Source organism: Cebus imitator, unplaced genomic scaffold, assembly GCF_001604975.1.
Source record: "Cebus imitator isolate Cc_AM_T3 unplaced genomic scaffold, Cebus_imitator-1.0 Scaffold280, whole genome shotgun sequence".
NCBI classification, from domain to species: Eukaryota; Metazoa; Chordata; class Mammalia; order Primates; family Cebidae; genus Cebus; species Cebus imitator.
Genome location: NW_016107595.1, coordinates 3,608,044 through 3,620,751, shown reverse-complemented (window position 1 = coordinate 3,620,751; position 12,708 = coordinate 3,608,044). Strand labels below are relative to the sequence as shown.

Here is a 12,708-nt window from a genome sequence, read left to right as displayed (position 1 = left end):
AAAAAAAAAAAAAAAAAAGTCCAGAGGTGGCAAAGCATATGGCACAAGAATGGAAGGACTGGGTGGGTGCTTTTGGAGTGGCCTTAAGGCAGCGTCCCCATTCCCATTCCCAACCCTTGCCAGCCCCTCGCCGCCAAACGGACTGAGATTGAGAAGTGGCGGAAGGAGTTCAAAGAGCAGTGGATGAAAGAGCAGAAGCGGATGGTGAGGCTCGGAATGGGGAGAGGGGTGGGCTGAGAACAAGGCTTGGATGCTGACCTTCTCATCATCCCCCAGAATGAGGCGGTGCAGGCACTTCGGCGTGCCCAGTTGCAGTATGTGCAACGCAGCGAAGACCTGCGGGCGCGCTCCCAGGGGTCCCCTGAGGACCCGGCCCCCCAGGCCTCGCCGGGACCTAGCAAGCAGCAGGAGCGGCGGCGGCGCTCTCGAGAGGAGGCCCAGGCCAAGGTGGGCAGCCGGCCTCGAGCCCCTGCAGTGCTTTGGCACGCCCTGCCCTCCGCTCTCGCCCACACGTCCCAGTCTTAGGGGCAGGGGCAGGAATTTGGGCCCACCCCGCTCCCGGCCTCCGTTTCCCCAGGTGCAGGAGGCCGAGGTGCTGTACCACGCCTGCATCCGAGAGGCCAACGCGCGGCAGCAGGACCTGGAGACAGCCAAGCAGCGAATCGTGTCGCACGTGCGCAAGCTGGTGTTTCAGGGGGACGAACTGCTGAGGCGGGTGAGGCCCATCCCTAGGGCCATCCTCCCTCACCCTGTTGGGGCCCCAACTGAGTGCCCCACTTCTCACCCCTAAGACACCCTGGGGACACCAGGACTAGGCCGTTTCCCTCTACAGCCAGTTCCCGTCCCAGACCCACTGTCTCGGCCCCACCCTCATGGGGTCCTGTCTCCTGAATGACCGGGCCCTGCTCTGACCATGCCCAGTCCCCTGGCCGACTGCTCTGGTTCCTAAGCCGCCCAGGTGCCTTCCAAACCCTAAACATATTTGCATCTCTAAGGGTCAGGCCCCGCCCCCGTTCTGGCCCCACCCCCAGGCTCCCAGGCCCCGCCCCTGCCCTCCCCAGCCTGCTGTCGCCACCCTGCAGGTGACCCTGGGTCTCTTCCGGCTGCGGGGGGCACAGGCGGAGCGTGGCCCCCGCGCCTTCGCCGCCCTGGCCGAGTGCTGCGTGCCCTTTGAGCCGGGCCAGCGCTACCAGGAGTTTGTGCGGGTACTGCAGCCCGAGGCCCCGCCGCCCCCACCGTCCGCCTTCTCCTTCCAGGAGCTCATTCCCTCCGTGAACAGGTGGGTCGCTGGAGCAGGGACTCGGGAACGAGCCCTGGAATCCCGATGCCAGGATGTTGGCACCGCGGGGCTGGGTACTGAGGTCAGAGAACACAAAGCCTTAGTGGAATTTAGTACTCCAGGCTCTGGGGAATCTTAGGAGGGTGGATGGGTTGTCTCCGTCCTAGGGGCAGGGGCAGGAGCAGGAATTTGGGGCTACTGTATTCAGGGGGCCACAATGCCCATAGGTATCAGGGCTTGCAGAGCTAAGTGCTTGGAGTTGGTACCTAAACATGATGCCTGGGTGCCATCACCCCAGGCCAGTTTCCTGGGGATTAAACCTTCAAGCCCCTGTCTTCTCAGCTCCCCTCTGGACATCAGAAAGAAGCTCTCCGGGCCCCTACCTCCAAGGCTGGATGAGAATTCAGCTGAGCCAGGCCCTTGGGAGGACCCGGGCACAGGCTGGCGCTGGCAAGGTGAGCGCAATGAGGGCCGTGTAGGAGTGGCGCTAGGAGTTCATTCCCACCATAGGTGGGTTGCAGGAGCAGGGGTTGGGAGCAGAAGACCATCCTTATTGACCTGTCCCACCTAGGGACTCCAGGCCCCACTCCGGGCAGTGATGTGGACAGCGTGGGCGGCGGCAGTGAGTCTCGGTCCCTGGACTCTCCCACTTCCAGCCCAGGTAGGGATAGGACCTGGTCCTGACCCACACTCCACCTGTGACCATCCTCCAGCCCTTGGCCAAGCTCTGACCCTCAATCTTTAACTATCCTTTGACCTCTGACCTATCCCACACCCCTGCCATATTTCCTCAACCTCTTTTTTCACCTTTTAAAATTTTTATTTATTTATTTTTTAGAGACAGAGTCTCACTCTGTCACCCAGGTTGGGGAGAGCAGTGGTGGCATCTCAGCTCACTGCAACCTCTGCCTCCCAGGTTCAAATGCTTCTCCTGTCTCAGCCTCCAGAGTAGATGGGATTACAGGCATGCACCACCACACCAGCTGATTTTTATATTTTTTAGTAGAGATGGGGTTTCATCATGTTGGCCAGGCTGATCTCAAACTCCTGACCTCAGGTGATCTGCCTGCCTCAGTCTCCCAAAGTGCTGGGATTACAGGTGTAAGCCACTGCACCCAGCCTTTTTCTTTCTTTCTTTAATTTAGTTTTAAGGAGCAGGGAGTTTAATAGGCAAGAAAGAAGGGGGAAGATGCCGGGCGCGGTGGCTCAAGCCTGTAATCCCAGCACTTTGGGAGGCCGAGGCGGGTGGATCACGAGGTCAAGAGATCGAGACCATCCTGGTCAACATGGTGAAACCCCGTCTCTACTAAAAATACAAAAAAAATTAGCTGGGCATGGTGGCACGTGCCTGTAATCCCAGCTACTCAGGAGGCTGAGGCAGGAGAATTGCCTGAACCCAGGAGGCGGAGGTTGCGGTGAGCCGAGATCGCGCCATTGCACTCCAGCCTGGGTAACATGAGTGAAACTCCGTCTCAAAAAAAAAAAAAGAAAGAAGGGGGAAGAAAGAAAGAAGAGGCTCCCCTGTACAGAGACGGAGGGGTCTCCAAAGCCGAGAGATGGGACCTTTGAATATTTTTTTGACACAGAGTCTTGCTCTGTTGCCCAGGCTGGAGTGCAGTGGTGCAATCTTGGCTTATTGCAACCTCCACCTCCCAGGTTCAAGCGATTCTCATGCCTCAGCCTCCTGAATAGCTGGGACTACAGCTACCCACCACCATGCCTGGCTAATTTTTGTAGTTTTAGTAGAGATGAGGTTTTGCCATGTTGGCCAGGCTGGTCTCAAACTCCTTGCCTCATGTGATCCTCCTGCCTCAGCCTCCCAAAGTGCTGGGATTATAGGCATGAGCCACCATGCCCAGCCTATTTCCTCAACCTCTTGATCCAGCTTCTGAACCACCCCCTGCCCCGACCCCGGGCTGCTGACCCAATTCTCCAACCCTTAACCACTGACCTGTCTAATCCCTCTCCTGATCTCTGACCCCTTGGGAATTAGTGGGTGGTGCTGGAAGCCCTAATAAAGCAGGAGTGCCTCCGTAGCCCAGGAATCTCCCATGATTCCTCTGACCCCAGGCGCTGGCAGGCGGCGGCTGGTGAAGGCTTCGTCCACAGGCACTGAGTCCTCAGATGACTTTGAGGAGCGAGACCCTGGTGAGGCTGGAAGCAGACAGGGTAGGGCAGGATGGGACAGCGCAGGGCAGGAGGTGGACCAGGCACCCCTGACCCTGTCTCCCTGCAGACCTGGGAGACGGGCTGGAGAATGGGCTGGGGAGCCCCTTCAGGAAGTGGACGCTGTCCAGCGCGGCTCAGACCCACCGGCTGCGGCGACTGCGGGGCCCAGCCAAGTGCCGCGAGTGTGAAGCCTTCATGGTCAGCGGGACGGAGTGTGAGGAGGTGTGGCCTGGGCCGATGACCAAATAATCTCTGCTGACCCCTGATCACCTCCCCAACCTAAGATTCCTACAACCTTTCTGCCCCCAGGACCCACCCTAATCTGATGTCTCCCATAAGCCCCCATTCCTTGAGGATCCCTGTTAGCTCTTCCCCCACTGGTCCCTAATGACCCCCTGTCCCTGTGACCTTCCCTGCAGTGCTTCCTGACCTGCCACAAGCGCTGCCTGGAGACTCTGCTGATCCTCTGTGGACATAGGCGGCTCCCAGCCCGGACACCCATCTTTGGGGTCGACTTCCTGCAGCTCCCCAGAGACTTCCCGGAGGAGGTACCCTTTGTGGTCACAAGGTGCACAGCTGAGATAGAACACCGCGCCCTGGATGTGCAGGTGCTGCCCTGACCCTTCATCATCCCCGGAAGTGACCTGAGCAAATCAATGGCCTGATCGTGAACCAGGCGTCCGTCTCTCCCCCTCACCCTGCAGGGCATTTACCGGGTCAGCGGGTCCCGGGTCCGTGTGGAGCGTCTGTGCCAGGCTTTCGAGAATGGCCGAGCGTTGGTGGAGCTGTCGGGGAACTCGCCTCACGATGTCTCGAGTGTCCTCAAGCGGTTTCTCCAGGAGGTGGGTGCTCAGGACACTGAGGGGGGCGTGGGCAGGGGCCCTCCGCAGCCCACCCACACTCGTATCGCGCCCTCCGTTCCGCCCCCAGCTCACCGACCCCGTGATCCCCTTCCACCTCTACGACGCCTTCATCTCTCTGGCTAAGACCCTGCATGCAGACCCTGGGGACGACCGCAGGACCCCCAGCCGCAGCCCTGAGGTTATCCCCTCACTCAAGACCCTCTTGGCGCAGCTGCCTCACTCTAACTACAACACCCTGCGGCACCTGGTGGCCCATCTGTTCAGGTGTGCACGGGCCCCTGAGCCCTGAAACGCCACCCTCTTCCCTGGACGCGTGACTACTGACTTCCCTGGCCGACCCCTGACACTGACCTCTGACCTTTGGCCTATGTTCTCCGAACTCTGAACCTTAATCCATGATTCCTAACTTTGGCTACTGACCCCTGACCCCCAACCCTGGATATGTGGCTGCTGGTCTCAGAGGACTTACACCTGTGATACGGGCAAGTCACCACGAAGCTGGCCTGCAGGTCCCACCCTTGCCCTCAGACCAATGACCTTGCACCTTGTACCCTGACCTTTCTCTTCACACCATCCCCAGGGTGGCTGCACGGTTTATGGAAAACAAGATGTCTGCCAACAATCTGGGCATTGTGTTCGGGCCAACGCTGCTGCGGCCACCGGATGGTCCTCGGGCAGCCGGCGCCATCCCTGTCAGTTGCCTGCTGGACTCTGGGCATCAGGCCCAGCTTGTGGAGTTCCTCATCGTGCACTACGAGCAGATCTTTGGGATGGATGAGCTCCCCCAGGCCACCGAGCCCCCACCCCAAGACTCCAGCCCAGCCCCTGGGTCCCTCACAGCCAGCCCCCAACCGCCACCCCTGCACCTTGACCCGGACTCCCAGCCCCCTATCCTAGCCTCGTCCCCCGGCCCGGACCCCCAGCCCCACAGTGACGTGGAGCAGCATCCCACCGCTACACCCACTGAGGTAGGAACCCACGGGGCCCACAGCCGTGGAGAGGGCCTTGTCTCTGTTCAGTTCCTTACCCTCTCTTTCATCTTCCTTTGAAAATTGGAAAATTTCCTTCATTCTCCCCCTCCCTTCCTCATTTAACTTGTGTTCATTCTGGAAGGAATAGTGAGGAATGAGCAGTGGGCAGAGATGGTGTAACCAGAGGGGACAGCCCTGCAGAGGTACGAACATGGTTGCTCATTCATGCCTCCCACAGAATATTTATTGAACATCTACTGTGTGCCAAGCATTGTCGTAGGCATTGCAGATACATCCATGAGCTAAATATCCAAAGACCTTGTCCTCTCTGTGCCTGCCTTTTAGTGGAGAGAGACCAACAATAAACGTGACACTAAGTCTGTTATCTGGGACGTGATAAGGTGATGGCGATAAGGGTAACGATCATTAAAAGACAGAGTAATGGCTGGGCGTGGTGGCTCATGCCTGTAATCCCAGCACTCTGGGAGGCTGAGGCAGGCACATCACCCGAGGTCAGGAGTTCAAGACCAGCCTGACTAACATGGAGAAACCCCGCCTCTACTAAAAATATAAAAATTAGCCGGGCATGGTGGTGTGCACCTGTTAATCCCAGCTACTCGGGAGGCTGAGGCAGGAGAATCGCTTGAGCCTGGGAAGCAGAGGTTGTAGTGAGCCAAGATGGCGCCACTGCACTCCAGCCTGGGCGACAGAGCGAGACTCCATCTCCAAAAAACAAAACAAAACAAAAGAGACACAGGACACGGGGGAGCAGTACTGTGGGAGCGTAGAGGGCAGTCTGTAGCACGGAGCAGGTCTTATAGAGCAGGTAGATTTGAGCATTTGAGCAAAGACTGGAAGGACGTGAAGGAGTGAGCCAGCCACGTGAAGCTCAGGTGAAGGGTGTTCCAGGCAAAGGGAATAGCCAGTGCAAAGGCCCTGAGGTAGGAGCACAGCCCCACTCTGTATTGAATAAGGGGAAGGTGGTAGGAAGTGATATGAAAGAGGAGTGGGCTCAGGTGGCTCTGCCAGCCACCCCAACCTTGCATCTGCTATGCACAGGATGTGGAACACCACAGAGCACTTCTATGCACAGGGCACAGACCACCACTGAATGCACACCTGCTATGCAGGGGATACTACAGAGGCTTCCTGTTGTCCTCTCCACGGTCCTGAGAAGTAGGCGCTGTTAGTGAAAATCATTTACGGATGAAACAGTGCAGGCTCTCAGCCAGTGAATGGCCCTCAAAGGGGAGCTGTAGCAGTTGGAATCTTTTTTTTTGTCTTTGGAGAAAGAATCTCACTGTGTTGCCCAGGCTAGAGCAATCTTGGCTCACCACAGCCTCCACCTCCCGGGTTCAATTGATTCTCATGCCTCAGTCCCCCGAGTAGCTGGGACTATAGGTGCGTGCCACCACACCTGGCTAATTTTTGTATTTTTAGCAGAGACAAGGTTTCACCATGTTGGCCAGGGTGGTCTTGAACTCCCGACCTCAAGTAATCCACCTGCGTCAGCCACTGTACCCGGCCGCAGTTAGAATCTTTTTTTTTTGGACGGAGTTTTGCTCTTGTTGCCCAGGCTGGAGTGCAATGGCATGATCTCAGCTCACCGCAACCTCTGCCACCTGGGTTCAAGTGATTCTCCTGCCTCAGCCTCTGGAGTAGCTGGATTACAGGCATGCGCCACCATGCCTGGCTAATTTTTTTTTTTCTTTTTTGAGACGGAGTCTCACTCTGTTGCCCAGGGGCTCACTGCAACCGCTGCCTCCCAGGTTCAAGCGATTCTCCTGCCTCAGCCTCCTGACTAGCTGGGATTATAGGTGCGTGCCACCATGCCCAAGTAATTTTTATATTTTCGGTAGAGATGGGATTTCATCATGTTAGGCTGATCTCGAACTCCTGACCTCGTGATCTGCCCACCTTGGCTTCCCAAAGTGCTGGGATAACAGACATGAGCCACTGTGCCCAGCCTGGCTAATTTTTTTGTATTTTTATTAGAGACGGGGTTTCACCATGTTGGTCAGGCTGGTCTCCAACTCCCAACCTCAGGTGATCCGCCCACCTCAGCCTCCCAAAGTGCTGGGATTACAGGTGTGAGCCACTGTGCCTGGCCTAGAATCTTTAACAAAGGTCACCAGTCTGGATCCAGAGCTCAGCTGTGAACCAGGAAGCAGCAGCACCCGCCGCTCTGGACTGCTAGAACAGTCCATGCCCAAGGCCTGAGCTGCTGGCTGCTGCACTCGGCATTCCTGAGAGTAAGGATCTCTCCTGCAGTGGCCCAGAGCTGGGAAGCGGCCACTGGTGAACTGAGGGTCTCTGAGAGCTGGAATGGCTCATAAAGTGCTCAGGACAGTGTCTGATGTGTAGAAAGAACCCAAGCTACCAACCATTTAGCTAAAAATGGCACAGTAAGGTTTTTGTTTTTTTGTTTTTTGTTTTTTGAGACGGAGTTTCGCTCTTGTTACCCAGGCTGGAGTGCAATGGCGCGATCTCGGCTCACCGCAACCTCCGCCTCCTGGGTTCAGGCAATTCTCCTGCCTCAGCCTCCTGAGTAGCTGGGATTACAGGCATGCACCACCATGCCCAGCTAATTTTTTGTAGTTTTAGTAGAGGCGGGGTTTCACCATGTTGACCAGGATGGTCTCAATCTCTTGACCTCGTGATCCACCCGCCTCGGCCTCCCACAGTGCTGGGATTACAGGCGTGAGCCACCGCGCCCGGCCGACAGTAAGGTTGATAAGGTTGCAGAGAGCAGCCCAGGATGGTAGTTCAGAGGCCCCACCTGGTCCTAACGTGGAGAAAGCTGAGCCACTCCCTGGGCTGGCCCTCTGCTAAACAAGGATTCTCCCACCCTAGTGGAGCCCATAGCTCAGACTCAATGAATGACACTGCTCTGTGCCGGAAGGGCAGGCAGGATACTTATGATTATTACTATGATTATTATTATTATTTTGAGATGGAGTCTCACTCCATCTTGGGATTTTAGTGTTAGGGTCTCATTCTTGGGTTTCTCCCTGCAGATTCCAACTCCACAGAGTGACCAGAGAGAGGAAATGGCTGAAGACATCAAAGATGGAGGAGGGGAAGGTGAGTATGTGAGGGAGAGGTTCTGGGGCTGCCCTGGCCCCAGGGTGGCTTGGCTAAAAGATGATTCCTGGTGTGGGGGTGTCCAGAGAACTTGGGAGTACTCTGCGCTGACCGCTCACCCGTACACACAGCGTCCAGCCAAGGCCCTGAGGACTCACTCCTGGGGACACAGTCTCGTGGCCACTTCAGCCGCCAGCCAGTGAAGTATCCCCGGGGCGGTGTGCGGCCTGTCACCCACCAGCTGTCCAGTCTGGCCCTGGTGGCTTCCAAGCTGTGCGAAGAGACCCCCATCACATCAGTGCCCAGAGGGAGTTTGCGGGGGCGGGGGCCCAGCCCTGCAACCACCTCCCGTGAGGGCAGCCCCCTGCGCCGCACCCCGCTGCCCAAGCATTTTGAGATCACCCAGGAGACAGCCCGGCTACTGTCCAAACTGGACAGCGAGGCTGTGCCCAGGGCCACCTGCTGCCCAGACGTCCAGCCTGAGGAAACCGAGGACCATCTCTGACCACCCCGGCAGGGAAGAGGCCCAGGACTGAGAAGACAGACCCAGATCTCCCTACCTCCCGCCACCTGGTGGCCAAACACCCAGCCAGGAGTTCAATGTTGGGAGGTCAAGAGGGTCCCTATTAGGAAAAACTGTTTAATACATGGCCTGGGGGAGGTCTAAAACCCTTTTTGGGGGCAATGTCCCAGAATCCCCCCACTAGACACAGCTCATTGCCAAGCGTCAGGGTCACTCGAGCTCAGAGGTCACTCAGGGTCAATACTCAGGGTCAATATAGGTTATGAGATCTTTGGAGTGCATCCTAGCCTCTGACCCCTGGGACAGGGGTGCCTTTTGCTACTTTGGTTGTGGTCACTCCCCCACACCTGCCTGCCTCCTTGCACTCCAAGTGACCTTGGAGGAGATGGGCAGCTCAGACTCCACATTCTGGTGGTGCTTGGGGTCTGATGGCCTCTAATAAACTGTGTCCTATATGCCCTTGGGTTTGTCTCTGCCAGGGGAGAGCCCAGTGTAGGCAGCAGTCCTTGCCCCTTATTTACCAATCAGGGGAATCCAGGCCTCCTCCTTTTTTGTTTATTGAAATGGATGGAGTCTCACTCTGTGGCCAGGCTGGAGTGCAGTGGCACGATCTCGGCTCACTGTAACCTCTGCCTCCCAAGTTCAGGTGATTCTCCTGCCTCAGCCTCCTTAGTAGCTGGGACTACAGGCCTGTGCCACCAGGCCTAGCTAAATTTTTTGTATTTTTAGTAGAGACGGGTTTCACCATGTTGGCCTGGGATGGTCTCGATCTCCTGATCCGCCTGCCTCGGCCTCCCAAAGTGCTGGGATTACAGGAGTGGGCCACTGCGCTCAGCCTCAAGGCCTCCTTCTGGCATCGTCAAACATGCTTGTGCACCTACCTAAAGGCATCTGGAGCTGGGCCACAGCACCCGGATGAGTCACACCGGCCCGGCCCTCCCGGAGCTCTGGGTTCCCAGTCCGGTCCTGCATAACCAGATACAGTATAACAAAGTGCAGATAACCGGGACAATGGGGCTGTGTGCTGTGGACCGTGGGAGCCCCGGGCCGCTGCACGGGGGCCGAGGGAGGAAGCCGCAGGGCAGGGCAGGGCCAGGCTGTGCAGGAGGCAGCGCTGTCCCAGGGTGGGGGAGTGCGGGGGCGGGACTGCAAAACCCTAGCTTGTCCACGATCAGCTGGGGCCGCAGAGATGTGCCCCGCGCGGGAGGCCGCGGCGCCCGGTAGCTGCAAGCTTGGAAAGCAGAGGCTGGGCGGGGGTCCGGGCAGTGGGAGCCGGGTCGGATCAGGGAGTGGCTAGTAACTCGGCGGCCGATTGGACACGAAGAAGAGCTCGGGGTGGGGCTGGGAGGGTGGGGGTCCGGACCCGGGGCGCGGACCCTAGACCACCTAGAACTACACCCTGGCGGCGCGAGGTCACGGTGGGAATTCTCGGGTCGCCCGAGTGACTCGAAACTGCGGGCGCGTGAGGTGTGCAGGAACCCGGGTGGGGGTCCCCCGCCGGAAATAGAGAGAGGCGACTGAGGGGCCGCGAGGCGGGGAGGAAACTGGAGGGTTGCGGTTCCGGGCGACTCCGCCACCGACGCGGCCTCGAAGGCGGGGCTCTCCCAGGTGGCGGGGCGGGGCGGGGCTCCCCAGGTGGCCGGGGTGGGGGCGGGGCGCCGGGGGAGACCCCGCCTCCTGTGCCCTCTCTGCAGCCCGCGCCGGGCGCACCCGGACGCTCCTCCGCTCCCGCCGCGGTCGCCGGGCCATGGGCCTGGAACCCTCCCCGACCCCCCGCGAGCCTGCCTCGTCTGCAGCGTGACGGGTGGCCCAGGTGAGGCCGGCACGGACGGGAGGCGGGCGGGTGCGGGCCTGGGCCCGGGGGTAGGGCGCGGCACGTGCCTGCGGGGCCAGGACGCTGCCCCCTGATCCCTTTCCCCCTACCCCTTCCCCAGCCTGGAGACGCCTGGAGGCCCTGCCCGCCGTCCCTTCCCCAACCGCTGTCTTTGTCCCGGAGACCGCCAATGTCCTCCGTCCCACCCGGAACAGCCCGGTGCCCCGCCCGTTTGGGAAGCACTCGCGCCCAAATCCTGCTCCCCAACTTCTGGGGCCGCCTCTCTGCCCACTCCGATCACCTCCACGTCTCGGCACCGCCCCCTCGCAGGGTCTTAGCAAGTGACCGCACCCTTGTGCACCCACGCCCCGGGGTCTCTGCTCCCTACACTGACTCCGGCACCAAGTGACCCATCCTCATCTCGTCCCGCAGCTCACACCCCTTTGTCTTGCCCTAACCCTCCTCTCCCCACAACCCAAACCGGATCACACAGTGGCGGCAGGTGAGTTGGGATTGGACCACGGATGTGTTTTGTTTCGCTGCTTCTGGTTAAAAAACCCATTGACTTGTGTGATGTCGTGCACACAGGTCTTAGCAGTAGATAAGAAACAGCTGCTCGTCAACCCCCACCCAAGCCCCAAGGAGCTTGCGTTTTCCAGGCCACCCTGGTCCTCACCACTGCCACTTTGCTCCAAGGCATCTGAATTCGAGACCCTTCCCCTTCCTGTGCTGACCCTCCTCTGCAGCTGCCGCCCCTCCCTGTGTCCTTCCAAGAAGCGCCACATGCACTGATCTCTGTGTGTCCCCAGATGGTCACCATGGGCCAGTGCTACTACAACGAGACCATTGGCTTCTTCTATAACAACAGTGGCAAGGAGCTCAGCTCCCACTGGCGGCCCAAGGATATAGTCGTGGTGGCACTGGGGCTGACCGTCAGCGTGCTGGTGCTGCTGACCAACCTGCTGGTCATTGCAGCCATCGCGTCCAACCGCCGCTTCCACCAGCCCATCTACTACCTGCTGGGCAACCTGGCCGCGGCTGACCTCTTCGCAGGCGTGGCGTACCTCTTCCTCATGTTCCACACCGGCCCCCGCACAGCCCGGCTTTCCCTTGAGGGCTGGTTCCTGCGGCAGGGCTTGCTGGACACAAGCCTCACGGCGTCGGTGGCCACACTGCTGGCCATCGCGGTGGAGCGGCACCGCAGCGTGATGGCCGTGCAGCTGCACAGCCGCCTGCCCCGTGGCCGCGTCGTCATGCTCATTGTGGGCGTGTGGATGGCTGCCCTGGGCCTGGGGCTGCTGCCTGCCCACTCCTGGCACTGCCTCTGCGCCCTGGACCGCTGCTCACGCATGGCACCCCTGCTCAGCCGCTCCTATTTGGCCGTCTGGGCTCTGTCCAGCCTGCTTGTCTTCCTGCTCATGGTGGCTGTCTACACCCGCATTTTCTTCTATGTGCGGCGGCGAGTGCAGCGCATGGCGGAGCATGTCAGCTGCCACCCCCGCTACCGAGAGACCACGCTCAGCCTGGTTAAGACTGTTGTCATCATCCTGGGTGAGTGGGACCCTCGGGGGGCCCACAGGGACCCTGCTTCCCCCAATTTCCCACAAGACACTGCGAAGCAACAAGCAAAACAAGCTACCTGATAGAGGGTGATGGGTGGCTGACTTAGGTGGGGAATGTCCTTTAGGGAGGTGGTCTGCGAGCAGAGGCCTGAATGCTGACAGGAACAGAGAGAGTTCCAGGCAGAGGAGACACAAAGTAAAAACTTCAAGGCAGTACCAGGCCAGAGCCTCTAAAGAGGAAAACTGGCTTGTGAGGAGGGTTCAGCAAGGCCTCAGGGGGCATGGACAGGGGTCATATTTTATTTTGAGTTTTGTGGGAAACCCTTAAGAGTTTTTAGCAATGTTAAGCCTGGTTTAACAAAAAGCCTTTAAATTATTTTTTAATCTATACATATTTTTACATTTCAGTTTTTTTTTTTCCAGGGTAAGTGGGGAAGGACATTT

General features: G+C 58.6%; 2 protein-coding genes across 6 annotated transcripts in view; both read left to right on the top strand.

Annotated features, from left to right (window-relative positions):
• LOC108284599 (GEM interacting protein) overlaps positions 1-9,344 on the top strand; it is a 15,156-nt gene extending 5,812 nt beyond the window's left edge. For 2 of the 3 annotated variants that reach the window (XM_017501388.2, XM_017501392.2), the window contains exons 8-21: positions 124-204; positions 277-447; positions 578-715; positions 1,083-1,279; positions 1,622-1,734; positions 1,851-1,940; positions 3,350-3,427; positions 3,516-3,670; positions 3,868-4,056; positions 4,153-4,290; positions 4,379-4,575; positions 4,892-5,279; positions 8,300-8,366; positions 8,498-9,344. In XM_017501388.2, coding sequence (XP_017356877.1) covers positions 124-204; positions 277-447; positions 578-715; positions 1,083-1,279; positions 1,622-1,734; positions 1,851-1,940; positions 3,350-3,427; positions 3,516-3,670; positions 3,868-4,056; positions 4,153-4,290; positions 4,379-4,575; positions 4,892-5,279; positions 8,300-8,366; positions 8,498-8,871 — 2,376 coding nt within the window. In that variant the 3' untranslated portion in view covers positions 8,872-9,344. The remainder of the gene's footprint in view (positions 1-123; positions 205-276; positions 448-577; positions 716-1,082; positions 1,280-1,621; positions 1,735-1,850; positions 1,941-3,349; positions 3,428-3,515; positions 3,671-3,867; positions 4,057-4,152; positions 4,291-4,378; positions 4,576-4,891; positions 5,280-8,299; positions 8,367-8,497) is intronic. The other variant, XM_017501391.2, reaches the window with a different exon arrangement.
• Positions 9,345-9,620: 276 nt separating this feature from the next.
• LPAR2 (lysophosphatidic acid receptor 2) overlaps positions 9,621-12,708 on the top strand; it is a 5,274-nt gene continuing 2,186 nt past the window's right edge. The window contains exons 1-3 of one of the 3 annotated variants that reach the window (XM_017501393.2): positions 9,621-10,702; positions 10,824-11,204; positions 11,512-12,253. In XM_017501393.2, coding sequence (XP_017356882.1) covers positions 11,512-12,253 — 742 coding nt within the window. In that variant the 5' untranslated portion in view covers positions 9,621-10,702; positions 10,824-11,204. Of the gene's footprint in view, positions 10,703-10,823; positions 11,205-11,290; positions 12,254-12,708 lie in introns of all 3 variants that reach the window. The other 2 variants (XM_037728803.1, XM_017501394.2) reach the window with 2 other exon arrangements.